We start from the raw sequence: 14097 nt of genomic DNA, 5'->3' as shown, positions 1-14097 counted from the left end.
CATGTGTCAAAGGTAGACCAAGACCGTACTCAGTAATTGCACATCAGCCTAATGCAGGTGGGGTTTTTTGCCTTCTTCCAAACAACAGCATTCAGACTTAGGTGCCCTTTGCTGCATCCTTGGAGCTCTCTGTCTGAGCAGGCAGGCGCTTGGGGTTAGGCACTGTCTGACGTTATGTCACAGGCAGCCATTGGAGCAAGCATTTGGGTTTCGTCCCCAAGCTTCCTTCCAGTTCTGTTTTCCTTTTTTCAAGACAATTACATTGGTTGTTATTAAAATAAAAACAGAAGGGGAGTGAGATGATTCATCTTTCCAAGCAGCTTTGCTAAAGACTGTCATTAATTCAACATCGGCAGGAGCGTATCTGCTTGGGAAAATGTGCTTTGTCCAAGGGACTGCCAGCTCAAAAGGCTGCATCCTTCTTCACCTGGGAGGGCTTGAATGTAACCCTCTGCTGTGGGACCCAAAAATCGGTGTTTGCCCTGGCAGCGGCATCCCTTGGGATCAGCCAGGTTGGGGTGGGCAGACACAAGCGCCGGGTCAGGCCTTGGCTCTGTCTTGCGGAGGTGAACCTGTCTGAGCAGGACTGAAGCCTGCTGCCAGCGAACCCCCGTGGGAAGCATGTGCTGCTGCTGCCAGCCCAGCCTGAAACCATCTATTGCCCAGGGACTGGGGTAACACTTTCCACCAACTCTAATCTCTTTATAAAAAACCAAAACCAAACAAAAAAAAAATTCCAACAAACCTTAAACAAAAAATGTCAGTTATCCCATCATTTGTAAACACGGATGTGTGCGTTTGGGGCACCTCAGAGAGAAGGTGCTTGGCAGCTTTTCCGAAGTTGTCTAGATGCTGCACACAGCTGCAGGTGCAGCTGGTTTTGCAGAAGCGTGTGGGTTGGAGAGCGCAGAGCATTCAACCCTTCCCTCTGCGCCAGGGGAAGATTGCCTTGTGTTCCCTTTGCATTGCCCCCCGTAATCAGCCAACCACATCCTCATCAGTTGTGCTTTTCTCAAGTGTCCAAAGAAGAAGTGAAGTCGTGGAACATTTTTCTCACTTGGCAATTGTTTTGATTTCTCAGAAGTCTGTGTTGTATCAGTACTGGCCCTGTCCCACCCCCTTGATGCCGAATGAGCCCAGCAATGTGAATTGTTGTCCGTGCATCTGTAAATGAGGTATGACTGGAGGTTATGGAGTGACTTAGTCACAGAATGTGCTCAGTTACTCATCAACAGCCAGGGTCCGTTCGTGTAATTCCTGTTGACAAGCTGATGATTTCCTAATGGAAAGACAGCCCTGGCACTGCAGGCATGCGCACAGCCTTCCAGCCAGGGCCTGGAGTGAATCACGCTCCACGTGATCCCCTCCAGCGAGCAAGAGAGCGTGTGCGTGTCCGTGTATGTCTCTGTGTGTGTGTGTGTGTGTGTGTGTGTGTGTCTGGGTTTCAGAGGCTGGCAGCAATTGAACTGGTCTGGAAGATGAAGTCAGGGAGCCACAAATACAAGCCAGGCAGTGAGCAGTAATACTCGGGAGGGGGCTGGTCATGGGAAATGGAGTTTTTTGCCTCACAGTTTGGAGCCAGTATGGACTGAGATGCCCAGCTGCTGCGTTTGGGGAGCACTGGAGAAGTGATGCTGTAGGAGGGCCCCCAAGGCCGTTCCCCCTTGCAGCCCCATGTGGCCCCTGCCACCCTGGCCAGCAGCCTGGGGAGGGGGTGCCCACCTGGGGGGCAGTGACTGAGCTCCTGGGTGGGCAGGTGGCATAGCTCTGGCTGAAAAGAGCTCCTGTTTCACCTGAACTGGTTTGGGAGCTTCAGCTGAATCACCAGCATTTGGCTGTGCCTGCGTGCCCCCTGGATGAATCCTGTGGTGCCGCCAGCCCTGTGACAGGGCTGTCGGAGGTGGCTACAGCTCGGTCCTGCCCTGCAAAGGAGAAACGGGGCAGTCTAGGGCCACACAGCCAGTACTTTTTAAACAGCTCCAGTTGTTTTATGAAGCCATTTTAGGTTTTAATGCCGCTTGTGCAGGGCTGGTATCTGCAGTGCCTTGCAGCTCCTGTTTGTGATGGCGAGTGGAAAGCAGTTGGGTCTGGTTGGGCTGGGCTGGACTTTGCTTCGCGGTGTTTACAGGGCTGTTGCTCGTTTGGGAACTAACTTGCTGCTTTCAGTTTTGATCCACTGAAATGGCATATAAAGACATCCAGCCTCTGGCTGGCGAGGCTGGCAGGGAGCAGAGGCAGCACAGCCGGCCAGCTGGCTCCTGCTGCCGGAGGGAGGTGAGTCACGCTTGCCCGCTGGTGCTGGCCTGGGGGTGCCCAGGCACTGCCCGCTCGGTGCCCACCCGGGTGCACCACCCGCTGTTCTCCATGGCTCCCTTGCTCTGGTGCTGGCTGCGGCATCTGGGAGCTAAGGACAGGCTCCAGTACCCGGTGGGAGCCTGCCTGCCTCTGCCCTTCCCCACGCTGGGGATGCTCCAGGTCCCACCTCCTTGTGAGCAGTGCTGGGTTTCTAGCAGCTTTTCTTTTAAGCCCTCTACCTGTGCTTCCATCTGACCGAGTCTTGGGCAGGAGGGGAGGTGTGGGGAATGAGGGCAGGGGGTGGCAGAGACCTGGGAACAGGGCAGAGTGAAGGCAGTGCGTGTTGGGAAGGAATTTGCAGAGCTGGACCCCAGAGTTCAGCCTTTGGGCTGCTCTGGCTTAACCCTGCCCTAGCACCGTTCAGTCCTTATTGTCAGCTTTGGAGAAGCTTTCTGGGATCTATTGGGTGGGTGCTGTGTCTGACGGTGGGGCATGGTCAGTGCCGGGCGAGGGGAGCTGCCGGCCGCTCCGTGCCAGTGCCGATGCTGCAGCGCTGGTGGCAGCCTCTGCCATGGGCAGCTCAGCTCCCGGGCCAGCACGGCCGTGTTCAGTGATGTAGGCTGATCTTTATAGTCAGTTAAACCTACAAATCTGTCAGCTGTCTCCCCAGGTGGAGCAGGTTCTGATTTACCGATTTACAGTTGTGTTACTAGAGTAAATCACTCCACTAACAGCCAGCTGATGGGAGTCCAGCACCGTCGCCACCCTGAGCTGGTTAAACTTCCCCAGCATGCCAGAGATGTCACCCTGGCTGGGGTGGGGACCCTGTGCCCGTCATACTCTGCCCCTTTGCTTTGCCTCATCTTATTTCCCATCAGAGAAGGCACAGTACCCTTTGCCAGCCATCAGCCATGTGCCCCTCCAAAACAGAGTCCAGTTTTAGCTGTGATGGTGTAAATCCAGGGCAGCCTCATCAGCTCAGGGGCAGATTGCAATTTTGTTAATGAGAACATACACTGTATTCCCAGGGATTTGACCTAAGCTTAGCATCTGTCAGGATAAGAAAAAGTGGTTTAGTGGCACTGGGATAGTGGGAGTTCAGAGGATGGGCAGCGGGACAGAGGGGGGTGCTGCTCTTCCCTCGTGAGGGACAGTCTTGTATTCCAGCAGAGAAAGAAAAAATATTTTTGGAAATCAGTTTTTGAGATATTAAATGACAAGGTAAATCTGAATCCTGCCTTTCCAGATCCAAACGTTTTGAATTTTCTCAGAAGAAAGTGAAATAAGAATTTTTGTTTTCTGCTATGCAGATTTGACCCTTCAGAGTTGGGGAACCACAAAGCAAAGCCAGTGACAGTGAGTGGAAAAGGCAAGAGTCAGGACCGTGTGTTAGGAGCGGAACCCAGGCTTGATCTGCAGAAAAATATGTGTCCATGCAACTGTAATCTATTTACATCAACTCGGGCTCTTGGTGTAGTGTGTCTAAATAGTGTTAACTCATCTTGTGATCGGTACAGGCTAATGGCCTACAATGTAGGTTTACACTTTAAGAATAAAGTAAAATTGCAGATGAGAGAGGGACGCTTCTACCTCAGAGGAGGTAAATGAGGCCAAGCCAGGTTGTGGGGAGCTGTGTGGTTACCCCAAAGACCTACTGCAAAGGAAAACCCTTCCAGATTCTCTCTCTATAAAAATTCTGCACAACACAACTATCGGTGTAAAATACAGACATTTTTGCAATGAAGATGAGCTGGGGTTTAATTTGGCTAAAAACTGAGGCAAGTTAATCCTGTTTAGGCAAGGATCAAACCAGTTCCAGTGCATCTGTGTCAGTGCTTTGCATCTCTCTAACTAGATTGATTAAAAATAACTTGGTTACAAAAGGAAAGTGTTTCTGCATCAGGGCTCAGCCCTGCCCCTGTTCCTGCCTTCATTCCCTTCCTGCAACAGGAAGGTTTTGGTCAAGTTCCCCTCCGGTTCCCTTGTGTCGAAGGTGAGGATGGAGATACTCGTGCACCAGACCGGGCTGCTCACAGAGCTTGTTCAGGAATCTCTGTGTCCTGTCCAGAAGATGGTATAAAGTGTTCCTGGTCAGAATGATTTACTGGGTCTGATTTCATCTCTCTGAGAGAAATGAGTAATCAATTGTTAGGAAAACAAATACCGGTTGACCTCTGTTTGAAGCTCGTATGTTGGTAACAGCATTAGGGGGCTGTTATCTTCCACTATCACAGACAACTCTAAATGGGTCTGAGGCCAAATTTAGAGGAGTTGAGCTTTCACCCCCGGAAGGGCCGGTGGGTGTGAGGTCCTTGCAGCCCTGGTTGCTCTCTAGACTGGCGGGTCAGTTGGAGCCAGTGTGTCACGGAACGCAGCCTGGGACTGTACTGCACTTACAGCCCCAGCTCCAGCCCCGTGTCCCCCAGGCTGGCAGCCTGCCCTGTCCCCCTCCCCAGGATCTCTGGCATGTTGCCATGGGGGGCACCCACTGGCACGGCTCAGGCAGAGCGAAGGGGGGGCTGTAGGTCCGCGGCTCCCTGAGTGAATGGTCAGCAGCAAAGCTGAAGTGCTACTTGTTGTCTTCTTTTAATTAATACATTATTCAGCCAGGGTGAGAGGCTTTGTACTTTTGAGGTCTGTTGTAGATTTGCAAAGCTTTGTTGCCACCATGGCCAGCTTTGTCCTGCAGGTACCAAAAGGAACACCCTGTACAAACACATTGGCATTCATGAACGGGTTCAGAGCACAATACACTGCCCCTGGCTTTGATAAGAGCCTGTCCCTCCCTTCCCTGGAGAGTGCTATCCTGACTACATTTTGAAATCACAAACTGTGACGCTTATTTAAAGTAGAATAGCCTGTGTTTTCATCTTCGGGAAGCCACATCCTATCCTCAGCCCTGTGTAACCGTAACTAGCTCTCAGCAGCTTTCACAGATGTACCAATGCAACAGCCTGTGCCCACAGCTGGGAAACCGAGGCACAAAAAGGCAGTGACCACACCAACCCTGTGTAAAAAAGACGGAAGCTTTTTTTTTTCCAGTCTGTACTTACTCTTGGTATCACTGTGAGATTTTATCAGCTCTTGCTATTCAGAGATTTATATGAAATCATTTATATTCCATTGAAGTAATTTTCAGAGATTAATTTCTTAGGGTATTAGCATTGATTCCTGAGTGCACGTGCCCTCTCCTCCCACCACCAGTCTCTATCCAGGGAGAGCTGCATTGTCTGAGTTGGAGGAAAGCTCACTTGCCCTAATTTATTGAAAAAATTAATTTTAGGTTTAAAATGGGGCTGTCATTTATGAACCCCCTTCAATCTGTTCTTCACTCCTGAGTCTTCACTCTGACCTTTTCCATATCTTAAATCCTCTGGGCTGTACGCTGTGTTCATTAGTTGAACGTTCAGAAGGGAGCAGCAGGTGTGGGTTGTGGATAAGGACTGCATGCAAGCTTGGCTCCGTGCTTATCCACGTACCCCTGGCAGGCTGTGGCTGTAATTTAATTTAGGGCAGTGCCAGGATTTGGACTTTTTAAGAGTTTTTCACAGTTTGTAAGTATTAATAACAATTTTTACATCAGCTCTGGAAGTAGCTGCCCCCTGGCATTGCATGGAGTATGCAGTAATGATACTTGCACTTTAGAAAAAGAGCTGGAGTACGGATGTGGTGCACCCCAGTAGTGCAGTTGAATTCCTGGTCAGGGAGGCTGGAATGGTAAAGAGCCAGCCTGGTGAGAGAGGGTCGGGGGTCCCAGCGGGGTCACTGGGGCTGACCCGGGCTCAGTGCAGAGCTGCACTGCGTGTGGCTCGGGGAGAAACAGGTCATTCCTGGAAATGGGCTGTCAGCGTGAGTCAGAAAGGAGAGATGGACAGACCAGCGAAAACCGGTGAGGTGATCTTTAGAAATATCTTTGCTTTTCCTACCTGTCCCGTTTTGGGCCCCCCACTACAAGACAGACACGGAGGTGCTGGAGCCTGTCCAGAGACGGGCAACAGAGCTGGGGAAGGGGCTGGAGAACAAATCTGATGGGGAGTGGCTGAGGGCACTGGGGGTTCAGCCTGGAGACCAGGAGGCTCAGGGGGGACCTTCTCACTCCCTCCAGCTGCCTGAGAGGGGCTGCAGGCGAGGGGGGTCGGTCTCTGCTCCCAAGTAACAAGCGACAGGACAAGAGGAAACGGCCTCAGGTTGTGCCAGGGGAGGTTTAGGTTGAATATTAGGAACAATTTCTTCACTGAAAGAGCTGTCAAGCACTGGAACAGGCTGCCCAGGGAGGTGGTGGAGTCACCAGCCCTGGAGGTGTTTAAAAAACGTGCAGATGCGGCGCTTAGGGCGGTGGGCTTGGCAGTGCGGGGTTGACGGCTGAGCTTGATGATCTTAGAGGTCTTTTCCAACCTAAATGATTCTATGATCCTGTGATTCTATTCTGTGGGGGACTGCAGTCAGTATTTGCGAGCTTTCCAGTGCCGATGGCTTTTCCTGAGGTCCCGTTCTGTCAGGCATGGCTGCACGGATTCTGCAGACAGACATGTCTTACGACTTGGGGATTTGGGCATGCTTTTAGTATGGATGAGGCTGTTTGTGGAGGTGCTGTGGTTCCTGTGTCAGTATTACTGATTTCTGTTGGTAGCTGCCTGTGGAGAGCACCCCAGAAGGGAAAGCCCCAGGCTGTCAGGAGAGGGGGGCTTGTAAGGTACCTCCAGCATCTGTGCCTGCAAGACAAGCCCAGGGACAGCACTAATGGGCTGGCAGTGTGCACCCCCCAGGCATGGGTCTGCCTTCAGCATTCCTTAGTGCTTTCTGATTTCCCTCTCCCTTGCCAGCATACGCTCAGATGCTGTGTACAAGAGTGCAAAAATACTCCGTCTTCCAAGGGCTTCCGTCTCCTGTAACATGCCAGAGGCAGAGGAGAGCAAGGGCTGGTGTGTGTGCTCCCAGGGATGGGTTGCCTACAGTTACAGCTCTGAAAGCCATGGAAAAATCACCAACTTCATCAGTGTGAATCTCTCATTCCATCTGAAAAGAAGGTTCCCATGAGAAGGATGTACTTTATATCCCTAAAAGACACTAAAATCTATCTGGCTAGAAGGCAGATAGCAATTGGAAGAAATTAGCTTTATATCCTGGTGCCATCGCTGGATAAAATACACACAATCAGTACAAACTTTAAAATGCTTTGAGCTTCTCTTCTTCTTCTTCTTCTTCTTCTTCTTCTTCTTCTTCTTCTTCTTCTTCTTCTTTTTTGTTAAGGAAGAGTTCAGCAGCAGCAAAATAACATTTTCCTAACTTTATTCTGATTATAAACTTCATTGATTGGATTTTTTTTTAAGAACATCATTTTGTTTAAGAATATTATTCAGTCTCTGAAGTCAGCTATTACCTATTAAACTGAAGCTCTTATATATGCCAATACTATTAGACAGAAGGACAAATGAAAAAAAAAAGTAGTTTAGGTGCTAAAACATGTATTTGTGTTTGTCAGGCTCAAAGTCATACGCCATCAGTAACCCTGTGTAGTTTAGATTTGAAATTCAAAACTTGACTCCTGCAAATGCTTCTTGGCTCCAATTGTTGTTGAATGTTAAGTAGTGTCTCTGAAGCGAGACTAATAGCACAAAATGATATTGAATGTTTGCAGGAATGGGACCTCACAAAAAGGTTTATAAAAATCTGCTGCTAATAACAGTGTTATATTTTGAATAAAACCTCCAGAAAAGATGAGTGGCATCTCAGTAAAAACAGGATTCCTGTTGATTGGGATTACATTCCTAGAGGAAAGTCTAAGGCTTGTTCAGAAGAGCAGAAAAGTGAAGCTAATTACAGGCAGAAAGAGAAATTGGCTGGTCCAGATCCACTGTCTAGCCACTATGAAATATGGCGTAAAAGGCAGCATTAGTCAGAGGTTAAATATTCTTTCAGTGTAAATACTATTTGATACGGTGCCTGATTTTTCAGAAGTGCTAGATGTCAATTCTGCTACATTGCTGCAGCTCAGCTTTTGTGAACGTTGGGCACGTTTTAATGAAGTGGGTGAAGCACTCTTTAAATAATCTTTTCATTTAATCTGGCCATTGTTCCTGTAGTCCACAAGACCTGGGTAAATTTTGAGCCCTTCAGCTTCAGATTGCCTTTTGGCTGAAATGGGACTGAAGGACAAAATAAACACAGCCAAGGTTACAGGCTGTTGAGTTCTGTAGTTCTCGGGCGCTCAGAGGCTGCTGTGTGAATATGCGGTCTGAGGAAGGAACACTGGGGGTTCTGACAGTCAAGTTAAGGGTGTCTGCGGTGAAATCTGTACGTTGTTTGACGGTGCCATAGGTTGTGGTACATGCACTGAAGAATTTTTTCCAGAGAGCCCCACAATAATGACCGTGCCCACCCCAGTGCTCAAGCAGCAACCCGGTAACAGCCAGCCAGTTGCGCAATTACAGGTCTTTTAATGTTAATTACGCTGAAATACGGGGTTGTTTGAACTTTCTAAGTAAAATAAGTGGGTTTTACAACGTCAACAGGTATTTGATTTTAACTGTAAATTTGGAATAAACCTGGATAATCGCAGTCCCTTCCACTGCTAACTCTTCAAGATTATCAGGGAATTACCTTTTTCCCAGTGATAGTGTGGTCATAAGGTGCTGGCTTCACAGTCAATACAGAGTGAGAGATACCTGGGTGTACCAGCTCGGAAAGGCAAACGCAGCAGGAGTTTGGAAAGTCACTGCCCAGAGGGCTGGAGGCGAAGCCGTGTCTGACCATCCTCCCTGTCCCGCCGAGGAAGCAGAGTAAGCCTGGCCTGGCTGGGGCCAAAGGAGAGACAGTGACCCAGGAAGAGAGGACTACAAATAACACAAATAATAATCACTGAGCCTAACTGTGAATGGAAAACTTACTCTAATAACCCACTGAAGGTACCGTTCGACCTGACCTCTGATGAAGCGCGGTGGCTCTCCTTTCGCAAGTGCCATTTCTTAAGCAGTCAGCGGGGGGGCGGGTGCTGGGTGCCCTAAGAGGAGGTGCAGACGTGAAGAAGGGGTAGGGTCACATACCGTGCCCCGGGGAGGATGCCGGCGTTGGCAATGACAGTAATAGCTCTAACCATGTTGTACACCTGCGTATCACCCTCCGAACAGATCCGCCTGCGGGGAGAACAAGAGTCTTCAGGGAAACACCACCTTGTGCAGATGAGGAGTGAGGTGCAAGCTTGCTTTGAGGAAGCCGGGATAAACCCTGGCTTGGAATAAAATGAGCTGAGGCTGATGTACAGGCTTCTTTTTGGTGGTAGTAGTGCTCACTGCAGCAGTATTTAAACAGAGTCACAGAGTGTGGTTTCTTCACTGCCCGGACCTCCCTGGGGAGGGGGAAGGAGCAGCCCCCCAGGCCCTGGTCTGCAGTAGCTTCTGCACCTCCTGAGCACACAGGGGTATTCAGCCAGGAGGCTGTGGGGAGGGCGAGGGAGTGAGTGACCTCTGCATTACAGACCTGCAGCCCCAAGAAGTCTGCGTGTTTTAGACACCACCCCGAGTCCAGCATGATCTCCAGAGCAGCCCACCGGGGCAGGGGCATGGCAGCACGAGACCCTCCGGAAGCACATTTGTCGTTTGTGGAGGCCATAGCGTGCAGAATGAACGTGCAGCAGGATGGTACCACAGAGCACCTGGGGCTCCAGGTTCATATGTTACTTCATCTCCTGATGCCTGGCTTGCGTGCCAGTCCTGCACAGACCGACCGTCTGGAATTTCAGGTCTGGGACAGGGAAAATTCAGCTGGGCAGTTCCCAGCAAAGAGAGCTCTTTTGCTGGGTGTTACTGGTCTTCTTCCTTGTCGCCTGGTAGCCACAGTGGAGCTGTGCTGGGTCCTTACGTCAGCTGGAGCTGCCAGAGCTCCAGCGTATCTGGCTTCCTGCTGGAGCGCAGGCCAAAAGCACATGCTTGTTGGGTTCCGTACTTCCTTCCAGATTGTCCTAATAATGTGTCTGAACGTGCAACAGAAAATATTCCAGCGCTGGGCTGCAGAGAGAACGTGGATTCTCTCCTCTTCTGCTGCCTTCAGTCTGCTCCGCTCTCCACCCACTGCGAGTGTGAGGGCTTGTTCCAAAGTTCAAGTTCTGCATTTTCCTGTCTTGCCAGAAAGATAAAAGGGCTGGTAAAACTATAACTTGACCTTAGCATTGCACCGCAGCGAGGGAGATAAGGTGCTAAAGGAAATAGAGAGCAAAGCACTGATGGCTGTGGGAAAGGGGACCCTGCAAGGCCAGGGTTCCCTGTCGAGGACCTGGGCGTGCTGCTTAGGAGCTGCTGGTGGGCCCAGCTCTCGGGCAGCAGTGGCAGTGGATTGCTGACCAGGATTTCAGTCTGGCGTGCACCATATTTTTGCTCTGCCACACAAAGGACCCCTGTGCTGCTGCTGCAGATTTGAGAACAAAAAGATTGACTGAAGCTGCCTGTTATTATTTTTGGCTACTCCAGCAATGTATCAAAAACCTGATGCTGGGTTGGTGCTGGTGCCCTACTTTATAGAAGCCCTGAAAAGCAGATCAAGGACAGCAAGCTTGTCTCTCTGCATGGCATCTGCCAGCAAAGGGTGAGAAAACTTCAAACCGCTGGCGGGGGAAACAGGGGGAGGCAAAAATGAGGCAAAACGTGCTAAACCCAGAGCCCTGCTTGCAGACTGCAAGGGGAAAGGGTCTGCATGTGCTCCGCTAAGGAGGTGAGGTGGGAAATGTGGAGACTGGGGTGTCCTGCTGCCAGCGTGGCTGGTGAGCTGATGCCGTTGTCCCCAGGGTGCGGTGGGGACTAGTTTACCCTGGTGACACACAGTGCTCCTTGTTATTTGCACCCAGCCATAATGCTGCCAGTCCTTCACATTTTCTGGATCCTTTGGAGGTGAGAGAGTATCATGCCCACCTCTCTGGCTGAGGAGGCACAGAAGTGGGATGTGCAGGAGTTAGTGTCAAACTGGGCAGAGAACTTAAGAATTTTGACTCGTCTCAGCACCACGCACGGTGGTGCTGGCTGAAGGGACGGTTCAGCTGGGAACCTGGTTTGCAGGTCTCTGGAGGAGGCGAGACTCCTGCCTCGGGCAGTGTCCCGCTCTGAGCCCAGCTTCCTTCCCTTCTGGCGCGGGGAAGCCCCCAGTACCCTTTCCAGTCAGGGATATTTGCCTGCCTTCCCGTTTTCCCCTCCCGTGCCGACGGGCGGTTGTAGCCCCCGTGCCTGCTTTCTCCGCCGATCCTGAGCAGCCCTGCAGGACCGGAGATGTGCTTTGGTGCGGACACGGACGGTGGCCCTTGGGAAGTGGGAAGGCAGCAGCCGTCAGTAACAGGCAGGGGACGGTGCTGTGCGTGGTTTGTCATTTACTGGCCAGCCCTGCTGTTTCTGACGAGTAACGGAGGCATTTGAACACGCCAGGGTGACAGCCGCGGCCTGGCGGGGCTGGGTGAGGACGGTGCCGGCAGGGCGGCTGGACCGTGCTGCGGGCCCTTCCCCGCCGCCCCCGCTGCCCGGCTCCGGCGGAGCCTGCAGCGCCCCGGGCCGCGCCGGGAGTGCGGGTGGCCGGGCCCGGAGCGCGGCGTCCGCCCGAGCCCCGTCGGCTGCCCGCGCCGCTGGGCTGCGGTGCGCGGTGCGGAGCCGGGCTGCGGTGCGCGGTGCGGAGCCGGGCTGCGCACCATGGCTCACGCCGGCTGCTGCTGCCGGCGCTGCCCCCCGCGGCGGCCCGCGCGGTGGCGAAGGTCAGTGGCTCGGCTCGCCGGAGCAGGGCGGGAGACATGCCGAGCGGGCGGCCCGCCGGCGGTACCGCCTGCCTCCTGCCCTCGCCGGTTCCGCCAGCCCCGGCGGGGGGCGCGGTGCCCTAGTGCGGGGCTCGCCAAAATAAAGGCTCCTGCAGAACGGGGTTTTCTCCCCCCGGGTTTTATCACAACAAAATGAAAGCGGCGAACGGGACGGGCGGGCTTGGCCGCAGGGGCAGCGGCAGGGCGGCCGCGGGGACGAGGCAGGTCCCGGCGGCGCGCAGGGCAGAGCCGTCCCCGCCCGGAGCCGAGCCCCGGCTGCGTGCGGCGGCGGCGGGCGGGGGCGGCGGCCCGGGGCGCTCTGCCCAGCTACAGCGCAGCCAATCCGGCGGCCCCGGCCGCGGCGCGGCGGCCCGAGCGGGGCGGGGCGGCGGCGGGGCCGGCCCGGGGCGGTGGGGCCGGGGGGCGGTGGCGCTGGGGGGGGCCCGCCCGCGGGCGGCGGCAGCGCGGCATGGCCGAGCCGGAGCGGGGCGGCGCGGCGGCGGCGCGGCGGGAGCCGGGCCCTGCGGGTGAGTGTCTGCCTGGGTGCGTGCGTGTTTGGGTGCCCGGGTACGTGCGGGCCCGTGTACATGCGTGCCCGCGTACATGCGTGCCCGTGTACATGCCTCCCTGCGTGCCCGGGTGCCCGTGTACACGCGTGCGGGGGCCGGCGCTCTCCGCCGCCTAGCCCCGGGCACGGCCGTGGTTCCTGCGCGTTCAGAGCAAACTCGGGGCCCCGGAGCTCGGCGGGGGCTGCGGGCGCCATCCGGGGCCGGACCCGCACGTTGCCCGGCGGGGAAGCGGCCCTGCCTCGGGCGCGGCTGGTTGTCACAGCGGCGGCGGGCGGCGGGCCGGGGCAGCCCCGCAGCGGGGCCGGGAGCGGAGCGGGGCCGGGGCAAACGCGGAGCGGGGCCGGGAGCGGAGCCGCTGCGGCTGCTGGCGGCCGCGGGGTGAGCCCAGCCCGCCGCTCGCCCCCGGCCACGGCTGCTTTTAGGAGCGCTCCGTCCGTGATTCTGTGCGTTAGGAATTTGTTTTCGTCATTATTTATTAAATAATCGTTCATAAATAATTATTTCTAAAAAAACCGTAGCTGCCTGAGGCAGCTGCCCTGGCCGGGCTCCGGAGATGGGGCTGTCGGCTTCGGTTCCCTTGTGCTTAATCCAGGAGGAGAGATCTCGCCTGGCATTGCCCGTCTTGTCCAGATTGTGCCTCCAGACTTAGGTTAAGCAACATTTCAGTGATAAAAATGAAAACCTTTATCCGCAGCCTTCTCCTACCATGGAAACTTGTTGGTCTCAGATCTGGGAGCGCCCCGTGACCCGGAGTCCCTGCCTGGGGTGGTGGAGTCTGGGGGTCTCTGGGGCAGTGCTCCCAGCAGCCGTACCTCCTGGCTTTGCCCCTGCCTCCTTAGAGGTTCCCCGGCTGGTTTTGGGGGTTTGGTGGTCCCTGCCGGCTCTGGAGGCTGGTGCTGTGGGAAGGGCTGGTCCTCAGGGCTGCGCAGCGGTTTGGGCGCCAGGTTGGAGCGGTGGATGCGCGGCTGCCATGAGTGTCAGGTGCCCGCAGATAAGGCACGGTTTATGCTTGTTTAGGCCATTGTGATACCAAAAGGTAATTTTTTTTTTTATGTAAGTGTTGATTTCTGTTAAAAGCGAGATGGTGGTGCTGTATTGCTGCTGGGAAAGAGGGAGAAGTCCCTTTGCTTCTTAACAGTATCTTTGGTTATTGAGACTCAAGTACATTTCTGATCATCTTTTGCTTCTTGCTCTTGATGCATGTTGCTTGCTTTTGCAGTTTCTCCCATCCTGTGCATTACAGATGCAGTCGGCGTCCTTGCTGGTTGTACTGTTCTGGACTTTCAGGTTGTCACTGACAAACTTTGCAGTGGCGCGTTGTTAAACAAATACCTGTGCTCAGGTGCATGTCACGGGTTAAAACCATCCTTCAGGTTTGCTCTGGCAAAAACAACATTTGGAATCTGGTATGAGCTGACAGAGTCCTTTTGAATGTAATTAATTCTGCTGCCAGTTAAAACTGAGAACAGT

The 14097-nt window shown here is 53.6% G+C and overlaps 1 protein-coding gene across 11 annotated transcripts in view; it reads left to right on the top strand.

Moving 5' to 3' along the window:
* Positions 1-14097, top strand: part of DAB2IP (DAB2 interacting protein) — a 249502-nt gene that overhangs the window by 181482 nt on the left and 53923 nt on the right. For 4 of the 11 annotated variants that reach the window (XM_080402870.1, XM_080402875.1, XM_080402871.1 and 1 more), the window contains exon 1: positions 11099-12585. The exons of the other annotated variants lie outside the window; for them this stretch is intronic. In XM_080402870.1, coding sequence (XP_080258996.1) covers positions 12212-12585 — 374 coding nt within the window. In that variant the 5' untranslated portion in view covers positions 11099-12211. Of the gene's footprint in view, positions 1-11098; positions 12586-14097 lie in introns of those variants that run through there. 11 annotated transcript variants of the gene reach the window in all.

Source organism: Falco punctatus (genome assembly GCF_963210335.1).
Source record: "Falco punctatus genome assembly, chromosome: 9".
Taxonomy (NCBI): domain Eukaryota; kingdom Metazoa; phylum Chordata; class Aves; order Falconiformes; family Falconidae; genus Falco; species Falco punctatus.
The sequence above is the reverse complement of the archived record's forward strand: the minus strand, read 5'-3'. Positions and strand labels throughout refer to the sequence as shown.